Source organism: Vipera berus (genome assembly GCF_964194415.1).
Source record: "Vipera berus genome assembly, chromosome: 7".
Taxonomy (NCBI): Eukaryota; Metazoa; Chordata; class Lepidosauria; order Squamata; family Viperidae; genus Vipera; species Vipera berus.
Genome location: NC_138209.1, coordinates 29,425,626 through 29,451,914, shown reverse-complemented (window position 1 = coordinate 29,451,914; position 26,289 = coordinate 29,425,626). Strand labels below are relative to the sequence as shown.

Genomic DNA, 26,289 nt, shown 5'->3' with positions numbered 1-26,289 from the left:
AAAGGAAGTTACTCAGCAGCAATTATTCCAAAGGCTTAAATTGCTTCCCAATTCCATTACCCTATCCAGGTGCTCAGTGGAACTACTACCAATAACTTGGGGAAATTACCATCTGTTCTCTGAGATCCATTAGGTGTCTGGGAGGAACCCTTTTAACAGACCATTTCAAGCTTCAGTGTCTACTGATAGCCACAATCTCATCTAGATCAAAAAGACAAAGGACCTAGCCTAATGTCCTCAATATTCAGAGCAAACATCAACTCTTTAAAGAGAAAAAGGAATTCCAAAGTATAAGCCGACTCGAGTATAAGCCGAGACCCCTAATTTCACCCCAAAAAACTGAAAAAAGTTATTGACTCGAGTATAAGCCGAGTATAAGTATAAGCTTGGCCCCTTCTTAGCAACATATCTATATTCTGTGCCACGATGAGCCGCTCGTTGACTCTGGCAGCATCCCGGAGCTGGCTCGGCCGCGGTTCGCAGGGTCCGATCATCAGGCTGCCAGGCTTCCTGGCAGCACATCCCGCAGGGAAGGTCTGCTAGGGAGGCGGCAGTCAAGCGTTGTTTCCCTCCTCGTGCACGTGTGTGTGTGTGTGTGTGTGTGTGTGTGTGTGAGACCTGCGGGAACGGCTGGTAGAGGTGGCGGCAGTCCGGCGTTGTTTCTCCCCCTCGAGCGTGTGTGTGTGTGTCAGACCCACGGGAATGGCTGGTAGGGAAGCGGCATTCCGGCATTCCCCCCCTTCCTGTGTGTCGAGCCCACGGGGCTTGACACACAGAGAAACGCAAATGCCGGACTGCCGCCACCTTTACTAGCCATTCCTGCGGGTCTGACACACACACACACACACACACACACACACACACGCACGAGGGGGAGAAACAACGCTGGACTGCCGCCACCTCTGCCAGCCCTGCAAGCCTCTGCCGCTTCTCCAATGTGGAGATTTCCAGAGGTATTGGACTTCCAAGGAGACGCAGACTGCAGGGCAAGTCGGCCGAGTGCCTTGGCGACATTCCGGCAAGGCAAAAGGCACAAAGGGGGCAGGGGTCCCTCAGGCCGGCTGGGGAGGGGGAAAGCGCGTGCTCTTGGCTGGCTTAACCCAGTTCCATTTTGCAAGGCAAAAAGGAGCCGGGAGAGGGAAGCAGGGAGGAGCTCTCCGCCCACCCTCTCTCCCGCCTTTCATTCCCCGCGTTGAACAGCGCGAGTACACACGCTACGTGACTGGAGACGCATCCCTCCCTCCGGCCAGCTTGTTCTGCTCTCGCTCCGTCCGTACAAAACAACTGTTATCCAGCTTTATTTACTCCTGCCCGAGCCAGCAGGGCTTACGTTCTCCTCTTCTCCCCCTCCCCCTCACTGGAGCGCTGCCTGCCGCCTTTATTCCCCCCCGCCCCCTCCGCAGAACAAAGGAATGCGAGGCGCCGAGGCAGCGCCCTCCAGCCAGCCTCTTCCAGTGCCCGCGCTTCTCACCCAGTCATAACAACCAACGCCTTAAGGACTGCTGCGAGTCCTCCGGCTCCCTTCTCCGGTCGCCGCGGCCACCGTCGCCCTCCGCCCGGCAGAGGCTTGCAGGGCTGGCAGAGGTGGCGGCAGTCCAGCGTTGTTTCTTACCCTCGTGCGTGTGTGTGTGTGTGTGTGTCAGACCCGCAGGAATGGCTAGTAAAGGTGGCGGCAGTCCGGCATTTGCATTTCTCTATGTGTCAAGCCCCGTGGGCTCGACACACAGGAAGGGGGGGAATGCCGGAATGCCGCTTTCCTACCAGCCATTCCCGTGGGTCTGACACACACACGCACGCACGAAGGGGAGAAACAACGCTGGACTGCCGCCACCTCTGCCAGCCCTGCAAGCCTCTGCCGCCCCGGCAGCAGAGGCTTGCAGGGCTGGCAGAGGTGGCGGCAGTCCAGCGTTGTTTCTCCCCCTTGTGCGTGTCTGTGTGTGTGTGTGTGTCAGACCCGCAGGAGTGGCTAGTAAAGGTGGCGGCAGTCCGGCATTTGCGTTTCTCTGTGTGTCAAGCCCCGTGGGCTCGACACACAGGAAGGGGGGGAATGCCGGAATGCCGCTTCCCTACCAGCCATTCCCGTGGGTCTGACACACACACGCACGCAGGAAGGGGGGGAATGCCGGAATGCCGCTTTCCTACCAGCCATTCCCGTGGGTCTGACACACACACGCACGCACGAGGGGGAGAAACAACGCTGGACTGCCGCCACCTCTGCCAGCCCTGCAAGCCTCTGCCGCCCCGGCAGCAGAGGCTTGCAGGGCTGGCAGAGGTGGCGGCAGTCCAGCGTTGTTTCTCCCCCTTGTGCGTGTCTGTGTGTGTGTGTGTGTCAGACCCGCAGGAGTGGCTAGTAAAGGTGGCGGCAGTCCGGCATTTGCGTTTCTCTGTGTGTCAAGCCCCGTGGGCTCGACACACAGGAAGGGGGGGAATGCCGGAATGCCACTTTCCTACCAGCCATTCCCGTGGGTCTGACACACACACGCACGCACGAGGGGGAGAAACAACGCTGGACTGCCGCCACCTCTACCAGCTCTGCAAGGCTCTGCCGCTCCCTTCTCTCTGCAGCCTGGCCCGAACGAAGGGACAGTTCTTTTTTTTTTGTTCACTGGAGTATAAGCCGAAGTGGATTTTTTCAGCCCAAAAAGTGGGCTGAAAAATTCGGCTTATACTCAAGTATATACGGTACATCTGCTTATCTGCACTTGGGACAAATTCATAGTTGTAATAGAAGTCACATATACCTGAGTCCTCCCTGAATCTCCCTAAATGAATAGAAGCTGGAGGAACCCCCAAACAGCTTACTACATACAGCAAGAAGCTTAGGAAGGGGTCTTGTAAGGTATCTTGACCCTTCACATACAGCCATTTATACTCCATTACTCCTAAAGCAATTATTCAGATTCTCACAGTAATTGCTACTCCATCTTCCCAGTCCTAGAAATAGTTCTTTTCTACACATGATATATCTGCAAAACCAGCCTTTGATGAACAGAAAACTAGCAATCCTGGGTATCCAAGTTAATTTACATCCTAAAGAAAATGAGAACAATTTAAAAATGCCAGATATTTTGAGTTAAAATTTTAACATCAAGAACACCTCTTAATACAAGCGCATTTCTAATTATCAATCTTGTATAACATTCCTTAGAGCATTTTTGTACATTGATTTTAATCTATTAGTAAGCATTCATGATCTATAAAGAGCATTTTCATGCATCTTTATATTATGTATTTACTAATACTATTAATAAAAAAGATTTGGACTATAGCGGAGATAAACAATTTACATTATAAAAATATAACTTCATGCAAAAATATGCCCAGATATTTGATTTGTATAATGCACTAAATAAGGGAAATTATTACTGAGATTCCTTTTCTATGTTTTACAGTATATTGTGCTTGGAGATGCTAAAATATACGCTCAGAAATTATATTTTGAATGGCCCAGTTATTTTTACTCCTTCCATTACTTTCCCTTGAGATGTAGAATAAGCTTGTTCTCTGGCAGCAAAATATGCTAATCATGTGACTTATCACCCAGTGAATTAGCATTGCTTCTCTCATCATCTGAGCCATATTCCTTTAAAAAAAACATGGCATCTTAATAGAAAATAATGACTGTGTGATAAACCTCATTAGAAAATCAATATATTGACACTAGCCTCCCAAATGTCTGAATAGTAATGGATTGTCTCCTCATTAAGAAGACTATTAACATGTACTTAAGCGTCATTAAATTATATTGATCAAAGATTATTCACGCACTAATTTTCTGGAAAGCTGTAGATACTGGAAAGAAATGTAAGCTTATGTATTTAAAAGAGAAGCATGATATATGATAATGGAAATTTAACTCAATATACAGTAATAGTTAAAAATGTACAGTAAGGCTTTGAAACAATATTGGAAGGTAATACTACTTACCAAAAAACTTCCAAAGGCTGAGTTAAATATAGCAGCTGCCTAAAAGAATGAAAGAAACATCAATAATAATCTTGCTATTTCATGTATAATACTGAACTTTATATTTTCCAGTAAACTACTGCCATTTAAAACCATTGCAAATAGCCTATGAAAAGTCACATTTTGGATAATAGTTATTTTATTATTTATGTTTACAATTCGCATTTCACTTTTATACTCATTGGGCAACTTAAAAATCTATAAAGGAAGTTGTTAAAAAAACATCAATTACCATGTTTATTCTTTACAAAATTCCTTGTAGAAAAAACACAGGTAGACTTATTTTTTAAAAGGAAGTCAGTAGAAAAATAATGTAATATGTAATTAATAGTATGATGCTTATCTGAACAGAATATATATTTAAGTATATTTTTAGTGTATTTCTAGTAGAATTTACATTTTTGCTACAAGCATTTAGCTGAATATATATTGCAGTAAAATTACAATTTATCTATGTGCTTTAATTCCAAAGGCCAGAAAGAATATAATGAATCCAGCAAAAAGAAAGAAAGAAAGAAAAATAAATGACTCAACTGAGTTTGAAGAAATGTTTAGCTTACCTAAATATCCAAGAAATAATGTTGGGGAAAAGCATTCTGACAAACTAATAAATTCTGAGAAACAGAAAATGCTTAAATCTTGTAAAGCTTCAAGTTTACCATAAAAGAAGGAATTCTTCCATGGCATCCAGTCCGATGATGTAGAAACAAGTACAGCATAAAAAAGGGGGGGAGGGGCAGAGAAAAGAAAACGTGCCATTTAAATGGAAAACAGAAACAGAATCAAAGTTACCACCAAGGACATCTTCCAGCCTAGGAGTAAAAGATTTCTGAAAGAGCTTGAAAGTTTGAACCCAGTCCAAAACACAGGCTAAGCTGAGTAGAACCTACTGCTCTATTATGAGAATGCAATGAAAATGAATGGCTAATGAGATGCTTGGCTCCAGAGCTTAGCTTTCTTATTCAAGTTCATAATTTATTCAAAGCTTTGATAATTTCATTAGAGTCATCCTTGGCTGGCCTTATCAATAAAAGATAGCCCTGGACCACAGGGCTCAGTGGCCCATACACAAGCAAGTACAGTCTTGTAATATTTTGTTTTGCTTTGCTTTCTTGTTTGCTTGCTTGCTAAACAGGACAATGGCATATGGCATTCCATGTTGTGGGGAGAGCTTCTGAATAGAAACAGCTAAATAAAGCATCACAGTTGACAGTTATAAAACTACAACAAAATATTTTCACACCTCCACTTTATCAGCATCTGCCTTTGAACACGAGGAGGAACCAGTCCAAATAATTATCTTTGCAACAATCAATAAACATGATATGGGTTAACGAGTCAGAATGTAACATTAGGATTTCAACTTGCAATTCCACACCTTGATAAACCTTGAGGAAATAATCTATGACATATGAAGCAATGTGGTTTAAGTTAAGTTCAGGTATCTGAAAAATCACCTGTACTTACAGGACTGTTACAGGACTATTCTTCTAATCATCTCCCAAGATCTCTTCTAGCATCCTCCTGGTTTGAAGGGCACATTACAGTACTTATAGAATGGATTCATGAATTCTATCTGTATTCAAATGGTCATCCCTGACATTATGAGGGGAAGGATATGGGCTAAACATGAATTGATGACTGAATGTTATGACTGAATTTCTTAAAATATGGACCAAATGAGGAGGCCCTTGAGAGCAAAATTTCTTGGGTGCATTACAGACCTAGAGGTATTTGATACCATGTTATATTTTAGGCACTCAACATTTTCTTTTCCTGAACATTTAATGGATTGTGTTTTCTTAGTTATATATTATATATAATGATTTTTTTTGAAGGGGCTTTTTATTTTTTTGTTTGGGTAGCTTAAAGATAGAAAGAAATACAACAGTTAACCACTGAACAACAGCTATTTCTGGCTATATTGTATATGTTTCACAAAAAACGTAGCTTGTAGTCTATTACTGTATTTTTTGCTATTTTCTTTCAGAAAATGATAGCCAAATACGTCTTCCTAAGGAGAGCACTCCTTACCTTGGGACCTACAATAAGTAGGCCTTCTCCAGCATAGCAGACAGATCAGCAGCATCAGTCACAGCTGGAGAATCTTAAAGAGAGCCTCTCTTGTTAACCTAAGTCACAAAGCAGGTTTGTAACAAGTACTATGCCTTATAAGGCCCAAACCTTAAAACATTTAAGATTTCAAATCAGATGGATTAGAAAAACTCTGATATTACTTGGTGTTCTTCTTTTCTTTATCCTTAGCAGAGTTTTGGTTTTATTCCAGATCATTTTCCCTGGGAAACATGGTCAAATGAAATGCACAGAATAAAGTCTCCCAAACCACTGGCAAGTGATAATGAAAGAGAAAATTGGCAACAGCTAAAATAACTATTTAAAAAAACCATTTCTGAATCCTCATGTTGTGTACTTGAGCAATTACAACAGGCAGAAGTAACTGAAGGCTCATCCCACTTCTCTGGCTTTTGATTGCACACAAACAAAACCAAATCCTGGCTTAGAACTAACAGACTTGTAGCAAATAATTTAATAATGCAAATTGGCATAATATTTACCTATGACTTTGGGAAGAAAAGTACAGAATTATAATTCTTCTCTGGAATATTTAAAAATCAATACTGTTAATTTTTCAGTGGTCAATACAAGTCATGAGTTAATGTTTTCATTTGATTGAAAATACTATGTAGGGTAACCTTTACCTTTTTCCCCCTAATACATGCTTAAAAATGTTCCTGAAATTAATTCTTTCTTAGGTTAAGCATATGCACTACATACATACTAATTCTAGCAATAAGATTAAAATGCCACAATTATAAAAATTAACTCTAGATATAAAATTTAATACTAGACATAAAATTAGTGCAGGTTCGCATCCCACCAGGCTCAAGGTTGACTCAGCCTTCCATCCTTCCGAGGTAGGTAAAATGAGGACCCAGATTGTTGGGGGCAATTAAGCTGACTTTGTAATAATGCCGCTTGGTGGGTGTGTGAAAGCCCTAATAAGCAGGCATATACATAGAATGAAGGCTACTGCTAAGCTTGTAAGCCGCCCTGAGTCTTCGGAGAAGGGCGGGATACAAATGGAATTAAAATAAAAAATAAAAGGGTAGATAATTAGTAGCACAAAATTCAAAGAAATTTATATTGACCAAAAAGAAATGACTATAAGCAATATGGACTGCAATCCTGTAATATGCCTACTTAGTTTTTGACTATCTGAATATTCCGACTATCATAAAATTGCAGTTACTGTTATTTATCACTACTCTCTCTGGTTTAGGCATGGGATAAATGCATTGTATGCATTAACTTAACATAACAAAATAGTACAAATATTTGTGGCACATAGATGTTTCCATCTTACAGCTTGAAACCATACTGGGTGGCCACTACCTTGGAATCATATGAATGCAAGATGCTTTTAGTGTTAGCCATAGGTAAAATCTACTACATATTATAATGTGAAGAAGTCTAAAAACTATGGTTGCCTTATTTAGCTTGTGAAAAATCTTGTTTTGGAATAAAAAGGATGATTATCTCAGTTAAATGTTAACTGCAATTTTTAAGAAGCGGGTGTTTCCTCTGGTCTGCAGAGCACATACCTTAGAGGCTGCAAAAAATAGTGGTGATTGGTTAAAAAGCAGTGTATTTTATTTCAGTTGCCACTCATCACTATTTGTTTGACTCCAGGCTGAAAAAGAATATATATTCAAGTTATTGGCTGCAGATGCTAAATTGAATCAGGTGTCCTTTCCTCTTAAGAAAATTAAGTTTCTTTTGTGCACGAATGTTTTAATGAGAACAGAGCTTGCCGACATTGACAAATGGAAGGACACCAGAGAGAGCATGCAAGCAGGACAATATGTGCATTTTACATTCTTGCAGCCTATTTTTCACTGACTATCCTGAATGACTTCACCATTTCTTAAGGGACCTATTAATCTCAAATTTAGTTATTACACAACATTTATTTGAACATATATTCTGGGGATGATGACAGTTAATAAAGCCTTTTTTTTACGAGCAGTATTTTTACATATTGTTCCAGCCATAACTCCCCTCTCATTCTTCTGCATTGATGGAACACTCAAGTTGTGATGTAGCTTTATTTAAGAGAGACAGAGAGAAAGTATCTATATTCAGATGCTGTTTTAAGCATGCAGGGACCCTTAAATAACTGTAAATGGATATTAAAAAATACTATTTCAGGATAGCAAAATCAAAATGTGTGAACTGTTCTACAGGTAACTATGGTCCCTTGAAGTAAAAACCATTCTCATTTCCTCCCCACAAAAGTCTTGTGGTTTTTAAAACTTCATTATTTGTAATAAAACTGTAAAGTCCAGCTTCTATTTTATAATGAACATAGAAAATTCAGTAATATCTAGCTCTGGGTATAGAGCAGGGGTCAGCAACCTGAAACAGTGAAAGAGCCCACAAAAGGAAAAACTGGGAGCCGCAAAAAATGTGTGCGCATGGGTGTACATGCGCGCATGCGCAGAACAGGGTTTGACTGAAGAGTGGAGCCAAGGCGAGATATGCACCTACCCTGCATATTTGAATTGATTGGTTGAACTTTTTTAGTCCCACTTTTTTTTTTTTTGGACTGCACATGGCAGAGGACTGGGAGTCGCAGGAGATGGCTGAAAGAGCCGCATGCGGCTCCGGAGCCGCGGGTTGCAGACCTGTGGTATAGAGTATCATATTGTACAGCTCATTTATTTTTCCAATAAACAGAACTGGATGACGCTTAGGCCTACTGTATGTTTACTTGATAATCCTATTATTGATTTGTACTCATTCTTCCTCTCTTTCACCCATCTAGCAATTACATAATTTATTAAAGCATATTCTAAGGCAAAAATAATAGTTTTCATAGTAAAATTTCATTCTTTTTTTTCAAAATAAAATTCAAAAGAAGTGTAACAAGTTTTACTACAGCCAGACAATAGAAAAAGTTTAGTTTTCTCTCATTTGTAAGAAGCTACTTGAATAGAAGTAGTCCTCAAAAGGCAACTAGACTTTCTTGGGTTTTTTTCCTTGAAAATGTTTCATTTCTCATCCAAGAAGCTTCTTCAGTTCCTGAACTGACAAAGCTTCTTTGATGAGAAGCAAAACAAAAAACACCTTCTCGCCTGGATGACTGAGAATCTCCACAGACAATAGTCCTCAACTTACAACCATTTGTTTAGTGACCATTTGAAATTTAAATGGCACTGAAAAAGTGACTTCTCTTTTTCACACTTGACTGCTGCAGCATCTCCGTGCTCATGTGATCAAAACGCAGGTGCTTGGCAAGTGGCATGTATTTATGAAAGGTGCTCTGCCTCAAGATCACATGATCACCATTTGTAACTTTCCCAGCTGGTTTCCAACAAACAAAGTCAATGGGGAAGCCAGATTCACTTAACAACTACATGATTAATTTAACAACTGCAGTGATTTGCTTAACAACTGTGGCAAAAAAGGCATAAAATGGTGCACAACTCCCTTAACAATTGCCTTGTTTGGTAACATAATTTTGGGGCTCTGTTGTGGTCAAAAGTCAATGGCTAATTGTACTGGCCAGTAACAGTCTCCATTGTAGGGAGAAAGGAGATTTAAGTTCATAATTCATTGCAGCTTTCTCCAACCAAATCTGTTGGATATACAGTATATACTGACTAGGAATTTCTGAAGTTCCTGTCTAATACATGTGCTGTGTACTGGACTAAAGCTGCCAGAATTTAAATTAAATTGAAACAATTTATTTTGTATTTTAAATCCATGAATTAAAAATTAGCCATTGAACCTGACTAATCAATAAGATTATCATAATGTCTATATATCTATTTAATCTATGGGATGCAGCATTTACAAATATGATTTCTGCACCTATTATAAATGCAGTTATTTACATTTACAAACATCTATAATCTGGGTCATCTTTACATGTAATCTGCTATAGACTACAGCAAGAATAGAATCTGTGTAGAATGCATCTTTAGCAGAATCTTATAATTAAGTCTACCAAATTTACTATCCACTTGGGGGTTTGTAGAGGACAGATAGAACCACATTTCTATATAGAGTGAGAAGGACACAATTACCTCCTTTAATATCCTTTTGGTAAGCAGCAAAAGAAGGAATGAGTATATTACATCCTTTTTCTGCCAACTCACTTATCTGACTGATTTCAGCTCCTGGTTATCTACTGTTATTAAGCTAGTGTTTAAACACATCATTGTTGGCAGTTGGCACTGTATTCAAAATACTGATGTTCACTTCAAACGTTCTAAAGGATCCAGAATGCTATTGAGATTCTATTTCATATATAAACAGATAACAAGAAATGGAGGTAGTGACAGATTTTATTTTCCTGGGCTCCAAGATCACTGCAGATGGGGACTGTAGCCAAGAAATTAAAAGACGCTTGCTCCTCGGGAGGAAAGCCATGGCAAATCTAGACAGCACACTAAAAAGCAGAGACATCACCCTGCCAACAAAAGTGCGTATAGTCAAGGCTATGGTCTTCCCAGTTGCAATGTATGGCAGTGAAAGTTGGACCATCAGAAAGGCTGAGCGCCAAAGAATTGAGGCCTTTGAACTATGGTGCTGGAGAAGACTCCTGCGAGTCCCTTGGACTGCAAGGCGATCAAACCGGTCAGTCCTAGAGGAGATCAACCCTGACTGCTCTTTAGAAGGCCAGATCCTGAAGTTAAAACTCAAATACTTTGGCCACCTAATGAGAAGGAAGGACTCACTGGAGAAGAGCCTAATGCTGGGAAAGATTGAGGGCAATAGAAGAAGGGGACGACAGAGAATGAGGTGGCTGGATGGAGTCACTGAAGCAGTAGGTGTGAGCCTAGATGGACTCCAGAAGATGGTAGAGGACAGGAAGGCCTGGAGGAACATTGTCCATAGGGTCGCGATGGGTCGGACACGACTTCGCAACTAACAACAACAACAACAACAAAACAATTATAGTGGGCATTTTCTGTGAACACTTAGGTCTATAGCCCGCTGTTCAAGCAAAAGCCCAAGATAATTTTATACTGTTGGAAACAATTACAATTATATCAGAATTAGTTTTAGGTATACTCTGTCTTTAGTTGTTGTTCTACCTTATCATGATGAAAAAAGTATATTCATAAGTTATTATGAAAAGAACAAATGAAAAGTAACACTTTAAAATATAATGGAAGCATAGAATGGACTACAATGATCTTATTCAGTTAAACTGGTAATCTGTTTGACTATTACATTTCAAAATTGTAGCTGATTCAAGAAATGATGACTATTATTTAAAATTAGGTCATTCCATCATAGTTTGTCAGTCTATATTAGCTGTATCAATTTCAGACTAATCCCAGGTACAATTTAAAGTGCTGATTTTCATTTTTAAAACCTTAACCTGTGAATACATTATCTGAAAGACTGGTTTCCCTTGTAAGAGTATGTACAGAAGCCTTATTCTGTATCTATTCAGTGAAAATGGGCTGGCATTGCCATGAAGGTGATCTTCCTAGAGGTAGTACTCAAGTTAAAGAAAGATTTCTATACAGATGCTCATTGGTATCTTGTCTATAAATATTGTGGCATCAGTGAAGTTCTTTACATTAATACCTTTTGTCATTTAGACAATTGAGTTCTGCTCTTTTTTGTACGATTTAACTTTGGTGTTTTGCCTTTATAAGAGGGAATTTTTCCATGCTGCTTATTATTGTTTGCTGAATTATAGTACTGTTCATATTTTCCACATTATTAATATTTTGTTGTATCTATAAACCACATTATATTATTTTGCTATATGTCCAAAACAAACAAACAATATCAAACAATGCATTTTCCCACCAACTAAATTTGTCTCAAGCACATAGTTTCTATTATTGTAATCCATTGTTAATGCCCATGTTTTTCTAAAAACAGCGGCAACCAATTCCTCTAGTATTTTATTACTTCAGGAAGACCAGTAACCTGTAAGTGATGGCTTCAGAAAAGAATTCACTTTTATAGCTATGTCTACAGAAAGCAGACAATAGTATTGTCTTATACAAGGTAAATACATAATAAGGGACGATTACATCAGTACCGTATTTTCCGGCGTATAAGACGACCCAGCGTATAAGACGACCCCTGACTTTTAAGAAGATTTTCAAGGTTTTTCGTCTTATACGCCGGAAAATACTTACATGCCCTGCCCTCCCTGTCCGTCGCAGAGGAGGCGAAGGCCCGACTGGCCCCGCCGGCCCTCCCGCTGCTCCCACGCTTCTGCCGGCCCCCGAGGCACAGCGTTTCCCAGGCGGCAGGCAGCGCCGGAGGGCAGCCGCCACCCCGCCACAGCCGGCACCCCTCCTGCTTCCCCCCCCCAGGCCTTGAAGTTAAACTTCTCCCATTGGGCGCAGGGCAGGGCAGCTCCGCCCGCAGCCTCTTTTTTAGAACTCGTGCCGCTTCCCTCTCACCTGTCGGCCGAGGTGCGCTCGGCCCGGGCTCCCGGTCCCTCTTCCCGGCCGGCTTCCCGGCCGGCTTCCCGCCCTGCCCCTGATGGAGCTGGACTGTGCGTGCAGCCTCTCGGTGTGGCTGCTTTTCCTGGGCATCCTGGCGGTGCGGCTCCTGCGCTCAGACCTGTTGCTGAGCCGGCGGCTGCTGCTGCGCGTGGGGCTGCTGGCCGTCCTGCAGGCGCTGGGCCAGGCCGTCCTGCCGCTGCCCCTCAGCGCCGCGCTCACGGCGGCTGCCTGCTGGCTCGTCTTGGCCAGCACCGCCCGATGGAAGCGCATCCCCGCAGGGGGGAGAGCGGTGCTGGTGACAGGTGAGTCCGGTGGGCGCGAGGCCCTCCCCTCGGGCCAAGAGCCGACACGCAGTGCCGCCTTCACGTGGGGAGAGCCACCCGACGCTCCCACCCAGCCGTATCCCGGAGCCGCGCCGGAGATAGCTCGGTTGCGCGGGGCGGCCCAGCTTTGCAAGAACGGGGACGCTCGACTGATTTGTTTTTTTTTCCGGCGTATAAGACGACCCGGCGTATAAGACGACCCCCCAACTTTTGAGAAGATTTTCATGGGTTAAAAAGTCATCTTATACGCCGGAAAATACGGTATCTTTGTACCACCAGCCATTCTGCAGACTTATGATCTGCTACAATCTAACATAAATTTAATAAAAATATAAGTCTTTAGATCCTGACAATAGCATCCTGACAAGGAATGAACTTTTACACCATTATTATTGCAAGATGAATGTATTATTCACATGGGTCATCTGACTGACTTTTATCCAATAGTAATCAAATAAGTGAAAATGAACTAGTTAATTATTTGTGATATTCCCCCTCTGCAAATGCTATTTTCCAAGTCTTCCCCCAAATTCAAGTTAACATCCTTTGTGCAAAATGGTGCATATAGTTTCTTATGCAGAGATGCATCCTGTTGCTATACAATGCAAATGGAGACTGTCACTAATCCAGAACTTTATATGATTTTCCTTTGTTCCTTACTTAGCCTGGAAGGACAGTGGAAGATGTGTCCTTTCTGTGATTTATCCAATGTATGGGTGTATGTGGGTGTTTTGTAAGGTATAAAATCTATTCACTTTTTAAATAATTACATTTCATATCCCCCCATCTATATATAGGTTCTCTTTCTCTTCCAAGAAAACTGCAGATAGAGGATGCATTAGATAAAAGGCATAGGGAATTCATAAATTTTCTCTGAGAATAGATCCAGATGATAGCATCATCATGGAGGATCTAAGAATAAGAGGAAGGCTTACACCCAACAAGCAAAGAATCAAATTCAAACCTAAAGTGTTATTTCTTAAAATCTCTTACTAGAAGATTTTCTATCATCCTCCAACTTCAGCTTCTCCTTCCCCCAGTCAATATCATTCAACAAAATTCTTTTTGGTTAGGAATAACTGCAAGATTAAATGCCAGTTCCAATCTTCCTACATAGAATGTTACATCTGGGAAGGACCTTACATTTTAAGACAATGAGGATTTATCTTTCTATTCAATAGGCATATTTGTTATTATTTGTTATTACCTTGGTTGCCATGAAAGCTTGCCTACTCATAAAATGGCTAGCAAATTGCATGCAGCCACTTTCAAAACATTTACTCCTGGGATGCAGAGTAGGGCAGCAAAGTCCCAAACAGACCATTGGGCTATACCCACCCATCATTTTTATTTCCTATGTACTCTATGTGGAGCAAAGAGACATCTTGTAAATAAAAAGTGACATGATATATAATGCTATATTCTAATTTAATCTTTTTTTAATCTAAACAATCTCAGAAGAAATAGTTTGTATAAAGGACATTGCCCCTGGTCACCACCTAGTCTATTCTAAAAACCTTTGAATTAGATTTTATTCAATTTTGTTTCTCTACATGTCTTGTTCTTCAGAATGTTACTTCTACCTCACACATATTATTCTTTAATTTTCCATATTCTTTTTAATATTGAATTATGCTATATGTGTGTATGCTTGGAGGGAAGGCTTTATTCATAGCTGAAAGTTACTAGGCGTCTTATTTACTACTGTTGCTTTAAAATAAACTAAAGTTCAGATAATCATTGAATTAATTTTATAAAATCTTTATATAACAAATAATAAAAAAATAATATTACAACATAAAATTTAAAACATGGGGTCAAAAGCAGTGAAACATCACATAAACAATGTCAAAGTTATGTTCACTATAGTAATTTTGCAAACATATTCATTTTGTGCTACAAATAATGGTATCAGTTAAATCATTATAGAGAAGGCATTCTACATATACGGTGCCACCAATAAAAAAGAAAAATGTTCTATATTCTTTAAGAAATTGAAATACCAAAATTATTTTGTGAAATACATTCTAAGAAATAAAAATATTTTTTTATTATTTAGAATACCCTGAAGATTATGTTTAAACCTTGGAATTCCTGTTTGTTAAAATAAATAGTATTAAAACTAATTTTCAAGTATAAAAAATACAATTAAAAAACAAATAATATATACAGTTAAATCTCCTTGCACAATTGTATTACTAACCAAGTGTAATTACAAGCATAATTCATCATATAGCTATAGGACTGACCCTTTTCAAGAGATCTGCAGGTGTTCTTGAAAAAGCAACATGAAGCAATAACCGCTATATACGGTAGCATAATTGCATATGTAATTTTATTTGAAAAACTGATGACACCACTATCCCTCTGACTGATGGAAGATTCTAGGGTAATCTATCTGCTGCTTGCATTAAGTCACATAAACTAATGATTTACACTGCATGTCTCCTCAAAATCAAACGCCACTGAATTCAATGGTACTTACTCCCACATATGTAAATAAGCATTAGTATGCTGTCTTACTTTCTTAGGCACAGAAGGAATGTGGGCTCCGAATGGATTTGTGTGTGAAAAGAAAAGGGATGTATGTGAGAGGGAGACAAGACTACAATATTTCTGATCATAGACGAACTCAATTGCTGGGTTATTTTCAAAATCTAACTTTTAACATGCACAGTTGCAGGCAGTAAAAGGTTACTCAATAATGAATAAAAGACAGCCCCAAACCACTAGCTATGAAACTATCTGAAATTTTAATTTATGACTCAGTTTTGCTCACTACCAAAGGCTTATTAGCTTAGGAGGCTAGGCAATAGCTGTCATACCAGAACAAATGGTTTGTCACTTTATGATTTAATAGAAGAGGCCCCTGAACAGCAATGCCTAAGTAACTGCCAACATGTGACTCTCCTCTAGTCAAGCACTTTATATCTCCAAGTGACTTTTCCTCTCTGTCTTTTAAATTACCTTAGAAGGTATTCTCTAATGGATACAGAACAATAAGCAGCCTTCCAAACAAGATGTTTCATTTAAAGCTAAAAATGTCTTAGATTTTAAGCTGTGATGAAGCACGTCAAGGTCCTGGCCCTGGGTCCACCTCATGGCAAATAATCTATAACATGATTACAGGCATGGATATATTAATGTCCCACCCACCCCCAATCTCAAACAATATCATTTTCTAAATGAAACAAAAAGATCACTTAAATAGTGATCTTTTAAATATCTCTGGAATGTTTTATGACCACAAACGTGTTTCTGTAGATGACGTATTCTACTATTTTAAGTTTAGAAGCATTGGTGTAGGACAAAAGAGCATTACTTACTCATTGTAAGAAAATCAACTGTATCTACTATCTGAAGAGAAATCAGAGCAGTAAGCACTTACAACTGAGTACTTGATTGGTTATTTACATGTTTCATCAGAAAAACCCCCAAAATGGGTGGGTGATGAGAATTGGGGAAAAGAAATAGAGGGGATAATGAGGAGTACCTTTCTACAACATAGATATCTTATGATTGATCACTTCTACATGATGGCTTTCCTTCTGGTGTAAAGGTAAGAACTACTTCAACGATAGCTTGGAGGTTATAAGCTTATAAGCATACTCATGACATGGTCTCAAAATTCCAAAAGTACCCACCAGTTCCAAGGTTGCCTGCTCTAGGTGTAGTTCTATAAACTATGCCTTCTACAATTAGATGGTACTTTCAAGTATAATAGTTCCCCTTTGAGTTGGCTTAATCTTAGTCGCAGCAATTCTTGGGCCATACACACTAAAGAAATGGTATGGGTTAGTATCTATTATGATTAATAGAATAACAAATTTAATTTGCAGTCAAAGCATTGCTAAAGATAGACTGTAATCCTACCCCTCATTTTGCGAATATGTGTCATTTTATTTAAAGGAAATAACTTTGAAATGTAGACTTCAACAAAACATGGAAATACAGCTGTCAAATGTACAGTCTGGATTCAGAAATACAGGGGCAGCTGAGATAAAAGGACTTAACTCAAAATGCATAATGGAAAAGCTAAGCAAGTTCCATAAAGATGTCTATTTTTGCTTTATTGATTGTACTAAAGATTTTATCAATATAGTCTACAATGAATTATGGACAGACCTCAACATTTAATGTTTAACATCTACATAAAGTCACTGGGTTAGATCATCTGATAGCACAAAATCAGGTAGCATCAATATGCTATCATATTACAATCTTGGCCAGAAAAGCAATGTAGTGATCCTGACCTAGTTCCTGAAAACTGCATTTGGGGGAAAAGGCTCAGAACTAATTTCATGAAGATGGAGTGACTAAGGATTTAAAACCAACATATTTTAGGAATATGTTATCTTTAACTCTGGATAAAACTAATCTCCTCTAATCATAGCTCAAAATATGTGAGTGCTCTTGAATTAATAGGTTATGGATAAGAAGTCACGGCCAAGAGAACTTTGTACAATTGCAACAGATATTTATTTATTTTATTTTATTTATTTTATTGCATTTATATACCGCCCTTTCCCTGAGGACTCAGGGCGGTTTACAGGGAGTTAAAAATCAAACATACAAAAGTTAAAAGCCAAGTTAAAAAATATTAAATCAACCCTGTGCTATTAAAAACCCCAATTAAAATAATTTTCTCCTCAGCCTGGGCCCGAGAGCTCAAAGAGCCAGGTCTTCAGGCCCCGGCGGAATGATCGGAGGTCGGGGGCAGTCCTCAGCTCCACCGGCAGCTGGTTCCAGAGGGCAGGCACTCCCACTGAGAAGGCCCTATCCCTGGGTGTCACCCGCCGGCAATCTCTTACCGGCGGAACCCTGAGCAGACCCTCCCTGTGGGAGCGCACTGGGCGAAGGGCGTTTGAAGCCGGCAGCAGGTGTTCCCTCAAGTACCCCGGTCCCAGGCCATGTAGGGCTTTATAGGTAATAACCAGCACCTTGAATTTCACCCGGAGGGCAACCGGAAGCCAATGCAGCTCGCGGAGTAGAGGTGTTACATGGGAGTATCGGGAAACCCCCATTACAACTCGCGCGGCCGCATTCTGCACCAGTTGAAGCCTCCGAGTGGTCTTCAAGGGCAGCCCCATGTAGAGAGCGTTACAGTAGTCCAAACGGGAGGTTACAAGCGCATGAGTAACTGTGCGTAGGGCATCTCGGTCCAGATAGGGACGCAACTGGCGCACCAGGCGAACCTGTGCAAAAGCCCCCCTGGTCACGGCTCCTATGTGATCTTCAAAATTGAGCCGTGAATCCAGGAGGACGCCCAAGTTGCGAGCCCTATCAACGGGGGGGTAACACCTCACCCCCCATCGTTAGAGGTGGAATAGCTTGGTTAACCCGAGATGCCGATATGCACAGCCACTCAGTCTTGGCGGGATTGAGACGAAGCCTGTTTCTCCCCATCCAGACCTGAACCGCCTCCAGGCACCGGGACATCACGGAGAGGGCATCACTGGGTTGGTTCGGGGTGGAAAGAAAAAGTTGGGTATCATCAGCGTACTGGTGATACCCCACCCCGAAACCACGAATGATCTCGCCCAGCGGCTTCATATAGATGTTGAACAGGAGAGGCGAGAGAACCGACCCCTGAGGAACTCCACAAATGAGAGGCCTCGGGGCGGATCTCTGCCCTCCTGTCAACACCGACTGCGAGCGGCCCTGAAGGTAGGAGGAGAACCACCGTAGAACGGTGCCTCCCACTCCCAACCCCCTGAGACGCCGCAGCAGGATACCATGGTCGATGGTATCGAAAGCCGCTGAGAGATCTAATAGGACCAGGACAGAGGAGCAACCCCTGTCCCTTGCCCTCCAGAGATCATTCACCAGCGCGACCAATGCCGTCTCCGTGCTGTGTCCGGGCCTGAAGCCCAATTGGTACGGGTCCAGATAATCAGTTTCCTCCAGGAACAGAGGGAGCTGATGCGCCACCACACTCTCAACAACCTTCGCCAGAAAGCGAAGGTTGGAGACTGGACGATAGTTGTTTAAAGCAGCCGGGTCCAAAGCAGGCTTCTTGAGAAGGGGTCTCACCACCGCCTCCTTCAAGGCGGCAGGGAAGACACCCTCCTTCAAAGAAGCAGTTATTACTGCATGGAACCAGCCTCGTGTTCCCTCCCAAGCCGCATAAGCTAGCCAGGAGGGGCACGGATCCAACAAACAGGTGGTGGTGCTCAGTCTCCCCATGATCCTGTCCACATCATCAGGGGAAACAGGGTCGAACTCAGTCCAGATAACGTGCTCAAGACCGCCTGATTCCTCCACATCAGACTCTGCCCAGTCAGAGTCCAGGCCGGTCCGGATCCGAGCGATTTTGTTGGATTTGCTCATGATCACTCACATCCATACCACCTTGTGGTTAGATTATTGCAATTATTTAGGAACATTGAAAAGTTACAGCTAGTTTAGTATACAGTGGTTTAGGTAATCACGGGCACATTTGTGTTTATTCATACAGAACTACTTCTGTAGGAACAACGTATCAATTAATTAATTTCAAATGCAATTAAGGTGCTAGTTTTCACTTTAACACTCTTATATATTTAGGGCCTTTGTTTTCAGTGAGACAACCTACTCCAGACTGAATCAAATTAACCACTGAATTCAGGAAAGAAAGTTTGCTGTGAGTCTCTCCACAAAAGGAATGTCATCTACACAGAGATCCCACCATAAAGACTTCTTAATAATGGCCTTCATATTCTGGAGGAGCCTGTCATGAAAGATATCTGGATATCCTCCTCCTTTATCACCTTTTGTAAAGTTGTAAAATGTGGCATTGTCTAAGGATGTTGGAGGATTAGATGGGAAATCATACTATCACTGAAATGCAGGCACACTGACAAGATGTAATAGTTGGAGGTTTTTTGTTCTTGTTTTTAATCCTATTTATTTGATTGCTGTAACTACTTAGAATCTCAGAGTGAAATGGCATATAAAAACACAGTAAACAAAAAAGTAAATATAGGAGTACCAAATCATCTTATCCACCTGTTCAAAACATACAGTTTTCAAATATATTATAATAAGTTATCAGATCATAAGGAAAAATAATTCAAAATTAGGAAAGAAGTGTTGGAATATTGTACATTATAATCTTATTTAAATTATATACAGAATATCATGAGAAAAAACTGGACTATAAGAAACAAATTAGAATTAAAATTTCTTAGAAAAACATCAACTTCAGATATACACTTTGAGGAATGAAAATAAGGAAGATTTAAGGAATCTCTTCTTTAAAGTGAAAGAATGTGCTCAGTTTAAAAAAAGAACCTTGAGATTGTGTCAAAAGACAATATCATCCAAGTGCATAAATGTATTCTAGTCTCCTCCTGGACTTGCAGCTGCTACTTGAAGAGGAGGTGAGAATTGTGGTCAGGAAGGCCTTTGCACAACTTCATCTGATGCACCAGTTGCACCCTTTCCTGGATCAGGAGGCCTTTCAGACTGTCACTCATGCCCTAGTTACCTCATAGCTCAACTACTGCAACATACTTTACTTGGGGTTATCTTTGAAGATCACCTGGAAGCTTCAACTGGTATGAAATGCATAGGTATGAGCACTGAGAAGCATGCTTTGGTATGCACATGTAATATCTCTGTTTCATGAGCTGCACTGATTGCCAGTTTGCTTTAAGGTGCAATTCAAGGTCTGTGTCAGAATCCATTTACCGGTATATCATATTCATAAATGTATGTTTAAAACATTATTCCATGGATTCTGCCATCTCCCAAAGAGAAGAGAATGGATGTGTATTGAACCGGTATTAGGCATTTCAAAGGAAAGGAGAAGCCTTTTGAACTGGGGAAACAAAAGGGAGGGCTAGCATCTGGCTTGTGTCACGGAAGAGAGCAATAAACATGAAAGGTCCTAAGTTCCTTTTTCCCACGAGAGGGATGATACGAGAGAAAGGATGGGGGACTGACCAAATGGGTCTAAGGGGGGTTAAACCGGGAACTCTATATAAGGGTTAGTTCGTGGAATAATATTAAGTCCTGTCTCATTTCCTACAACCAAGCATGTCATAGTAAAGATTCTTTTTGGAATAGACTTGACTCCAAGAATTTTGTCTTCCTAAGACGTGGTTTGGGGTGGGTCCTGACAGTCTGGTCATTATCTACAAAGCCCTACATGGCATAGGGCCCAGCTATTTGAGGGAGAATCTATCTTCCTTTGTATCTGCCTGACCAGTTCAGCCTTCTAGCATTGGCATGCTCCAAATCATTATCATTATTAGGACCCCAGAAATATGCCTTCTCTTTAGTAGTACCTTATTCTGGAATAAGATTCTGCCTGACGGCCCTAATCTATGGTTGAAAACTGACTTTTCACCCAGACCTTTGACAAGGGAGAGTGAGACTCCTTGCTTCATTCATTCCAGTCTATTGTTATTGTCATCTCTTATCAGTTTTATTGTAATTTCCCTGTTTGATTGTTGTTAGATACCCAGAATCATTGCCATGTGGAAGGCATACATAAAGGTGGTTGATTGATTAACAACAGATCCCACTTTCCCCCCACACACCTTGCCCCCCATTTCTGTAACTGAATTGCAGCATTTTCTGGTATTTATGGTGTGTGTGTGTGTGTGTGTGTGTGATTATAAGCTGTCCAGAGTTAGCCTATGGTAAGATGAACGGTCCGTATATTTATAAATAAATAATAAGCACATGTAATAATAATAATAATAATAATAATAATAATAATAATAATAATATCCCCAAATAATATACTACTTTGATGTGATTGTGGGTTTGCATGCTCTGAAGAGGCTAAATACTACACCAGACGTTCTACTACACTGGACAGATCTCATTAGAGGTGCCAAATGAAAAGTGCCTCTCCCATCAATAAGAGTACCAATAATAGTATACATCTTGGGGGCAATCCAGAATATCTGGAGCTCCACTTGAACACCATTTGGCATTGATAAAATCAGTGTTAGTCAATTGCAAAATATATATTTGGATCCTGAGATAATACCTTTAACACCATCAAACAACAACATCTGCCTATCCTAGGTCCTTGGGAAAGACTCTATAGATCAGGCATGTCAAACTCGCGACATCACGTGACGTCGCACGACGTATCGGAACTTTTTCCCATTGCCGAAAATGGGATGGGTGCGGTTTCTCCGTGATGCTGCGGCCCGTGGGCCGGCAGTTTGACACCCCTGCTATAGATGGATTAAAATGCCAAATGCAGTCTAAACATCTGGTTGACTATGCGACCAACCATAATAATAATAATATAAATAATAAAAAAATGAAGATGCTAAAGTGCTCTGAGACTTTAGAATTTAAACAGACACCTGCCATATAACACCCCAAACTTAACAACTGCCAATAAGAAAGACAAAAATATCTGGGTAGTGGCAGTACCTGGAGACAGCAGAATAGAAGAGAAAGAATTAGAAAAGATAACAAAATACGAAGACCTGCTAATCGAAATAGACTGACTATGGCAAAGGAAAGCAAAGATAATACTATTAATAATAGGTGTCTTCGATGCAATCCCAAAACAACTACAGGTAGTCCTCGACTTACAACAGTTCATTTAGTGACTGTTCAAAGTTAAAATGGCACTAAAAAAGTGACTTATGACTGCTTTTCACACTTACGACATTACAGCATCCCCGGGGTCACATGATCACAATTCAGATGCTTAGCAACTGACTTATATTTATGGCGGTTGAAGTGTCCAGGGGTCATGTGATCATCTTATGCAACCTTCTGACAAGCAAAGTCAATGGGGAAACCAGTTTTGCTTGACAACTGTGTTACTAATTAACCAATTGCAGTGATTCACTTAATCACTGTGGCAAGAAAAGTCGTAAAATGGGGCAAAACTCACTTAACAAATGTTTCACTTAGCAACAGAAATTTTGGGCTCAATTGTAGTTGTAAGTTGAGAACTACCTGAGAGCATCACTTGAACACCATTGGCATTGACAAAGTGACAGTTGATCAATTGCAAAAGGCAGCTTTACTCTAAACCAGGTGTCAGCAACCTGAAACAGTGAAAGAGCCACTCGGAACCGGTTCCCTCACAAAAGGAAAAACTGGGAGCCGCAAAAAAATGTGTGCTCATGCGCGTATATGCGCGCATGTGCAGAACAGGGTTTGACTGAAGAGTGGAGCCAAGGTGAGATATGCACCTACCCTGCATATTTGAATTGATTGGTTGAACTTTATTAGTCCCACTTTTTTTTTTTTTGCACTGCACAAGGCAGAGGACTGGGAGCCGCAGGAGACAGCTGAAAGAGCCGCATGTGGCTCCGGAGCCGCGGGTTGCAGACCTGTGCTTTAAACACTTTACATCCTGCGACAATATTTTTAACACCATCTAACATCCACATCTGCCGATCCCTAGTCCTTGGGAAGCTTTCAATAAGTGGATAAAGATGCCAAATCCAGTCTGAACATCTGACTCACTGTGTATTGAACCATAATAATATACCGTATTTTCCGGCGTATAAGACGACTTTTTAACCCATGAAAATCGTCTCAAAAGTTGGGGGTCGTCTTATACACCGGGTCGTCTTATACGCCGGAAGATACTATTCACCTCTCTGATCTGCAGTCCCCGGCAACGCGCTCCGAAGCCTCCCAGCCAGCATGTCGCCGCCAAACTTCCCAGCCCACACCGTGTCTAGGCCCGGATGAGTCCAGTCCCGGTCAAGGACGCCGCAGAGCCCGCTGGCACCGGGCGAGACATGGCAGGGTTGTCCTGCACGTGCGCGCGCTGGCCAGCTGCCGGGAGATCTCCATGGCGACGTTGGACGGTCGGAAGAAGCAGCCGATGCGCGGAAGGCAGGCTCACGACGAGTCGAGGTGGGCCTACGTCTGTGGTGTGCAGGGATGGCGGGGGTGGCTCCCGTAGCGAGGGAGGTGCGTCCATGGGGAGACGGGTGAGGCCCATGCGGCGTGCTGTGTAGAGGGGCCCCGCTGAATGTTGCGCCCGTAGGCCGCGACAGGCAGTAGGAAGGGAGCACCTTTGCTCCTGCCGAGGCACCGCCTGACCCGCGCCGACTGGAAGAATCGCTTGCCTGGTAACGGAGTGCAGAACAGCGGTACTTGGCACCCCTCTTGCCCGCAGACCATGCAGCGGTCCTCGCCAGCCGGCCTCGGCATGGCTGCCCCAAGCCCGGCTCTCTAGCGCATCTTCCGGGCCCGCCTGGCCAACCGTCTCCTGGGCGGGGCTTGGCTCCAGACGCGGCGGCTGCTCCGTCTGCAAATGCTATCTCAAAGCCGAATTGCGCTTGGCCGTGCAGGCTGCCGAAAGGCGGGGACTCAGAGTTCCCACGGTGGTTGCGGCTTCTGGCGTGCTGTTTGCAGAGTCTGGCCTGGAAGAGCACGTGGCTTTGCACCATTTGCATCAGACGGGGCTGAATCTGAATCGGGCTTGTGTCGGACACTTGGCAACTGGCATGTAAGTATTTTTCAGCGTATAAGACGAAAAATCTTAAAAATCTTCTCAAAAGTCAGGGGTCGTCTTATACGCCGGGTCGTCTTATACGCCGGAAAATACGGTATATGCTGTCCAATTTCCATGATTCAAACCTTATTTTATGCCTACATTTGTTGTTGTTTTAACAGAAAGATGTCAAATGGCTTCTCATACACATATCCCTTTACAGAAAACATTTTTGTTACAACTGTAGACTAAAATAGAAGAGATTCAGCAATTTCTAGCATGAGAGCTTAGGGGTAATATGTTCCACACTCAAAACTGCTGGTCTACCAGGACTACAGTAATCAGCATGGGGCTGCCCTTTCATTATGAGCTTGCATTTGTCCAGTGCTCTGGAGTGTATTGATTACGACAACACACTCGACTCAAGAAACAGTGCTAAACCTTGTGCAGTCACAAATGTGTATTTTTGAGGCATTTTCCAATATGCTCTTAGCTCTGCATAAATTTGAAAGGAAGAATGTCTGTCAAACTGAAGTCTCTATTATGGCACACTAAAAGTAAGGTTGGGGGCAACTATTCATTTCTTCAATTACAACACTCAAGAACTGGGATAAACATACCAGCTTTGAAGTTCCAGAATTGTTCTAGCAAAGAAAGCTATCCACAGGCAATAGCAAATGAACATTAAAAAAACTGAGTGCCAGAATGGAGCCTTGCAATAACTGATTTCTGTCAAAAGAAAATCAAGTATATAATTGAAGCAGAAAATGCATAGATGCTAAACTTTTATTATTAACCTTAATAATGTAATACATTACTTCTATATTGGAAGTAGAAACAAGATCTAGCATTAGCCTTTTTTTGGCACACACACACACACACACACACACACACACGTGATTGAAAAAAACTGGTAACTCCTACCGCATCAACTGATTTAAAGGCCAAATAAACCTTTTTTTGGAAATATTTCTACTTGTATTTGGCTAATATACAAGATGACAATATGAATATATTATTTTTAATTAAGCTTTTAAACAACAATGTAACTAGCAGCCCCATATTACTCATTTTATAATAAATTCTCTAGCTATACTTATAGAGAAACCCACCTACTGACTTTCTTTCTTCATTTACATATCTGTGCAGGCCTATTCTTTTTTCTTCCAAGCCCCTTTGCCCTTTCAATCATGCAGCATATTACTCCACTGTCACTGCAAAGCAGTTCCTAACAACGGGGAACCCAGCTGGGATAGGAAGAGGGCAGCAGGCTCATGCATTAACATAATAATCCAACTGTGTTCCCATAGGCCCTTAGGGCAGACAGCATATTAGGTAGGCCTCCTGTGCAGACCCAAGTGGAAGCTGCCTTATCACCTGCCTATCAACCTGTGGCAGTTATAGCCAACTCAATAGCACCAGCTCCTGCCAAGCTGTGGTGCCCAATTACCTTGCTACAAAGGATAGAAAGCCATTTTCCCCCATCTGTTTAATGTACCTGATGCATTTCCTTATTTATGATTTGAATTTCTGCATAGTTTCCAGAGGGATTGAGTCGCTACCATTTTAACTTTTGAAAGTCTAGACGATGAGGCAGAAATGAGTCCTCAACATCAAATTCCCAACTCAAAGTATTCCTTTCAAAATGTTATCTTTCAGCTGCTCACCTCTCAATAACAGAAAGACAGTCTTTAAAAAAGTAACATACCAAAAAGTGATTCACTGTACCATAGGTAGCACTACCTTGCTTCAAAAAAAAAAAGTGAAACAACTGTTTTCAGCCAAACCAGTAAAAAATTGCTTGTTTTGTATATAATCAAGTTTTGTATAACAGTAATTCTTCAACATGATAAAGTACAGCAGAAAGTGTAAATCAGCCTTCCCCAATTTGATCTGAATACAGGATTTTGAAACAAATAAAGCCCCAACAGTTATTATTAATAATTAAGTTACAATTAAAAACAGTGTTTGTTACATTCTATGAGTGTTTATTATTTTAAAGGAGTTTTAGAAGCCAGAATTAAAAGTGTGCTGAGCTCTAGGTATATTATGTTCTTAAATAACAGGTTTAAGTTGA

General features: G+C 41.4%; 1 protein-coding gene across 3 annotated transcripts in view; it reads right to left on the bottom strand.

Annotated features, from left to right (window-relative positions):
* The window catches only part of SLC10A7 (solute carrier family 10 member 7), a 170,337-nt gene that overhangs the window by 117,422 nt on the left and 26,626 nt on the right, over positions 1-26,289 (bottom strand). For all 3 annotated transcript variants that reach the window (XR_014027066.1, XR_014027067.1, XM_081332374.1), the window contains exon 5: positions 3,928-3,966. Coding sequence is in view for 1 of the 3 variants with exons in the window: in XM_081332374.1 (XP_081188500.1) it covers positions 3,928-3,966 (39 nt within the window). In the remaining 2 variants the exon portion in view is untranslated. The remainder of the gene's footprint in view (positions 1-3,927; positions 3,967-26,289) is intronic.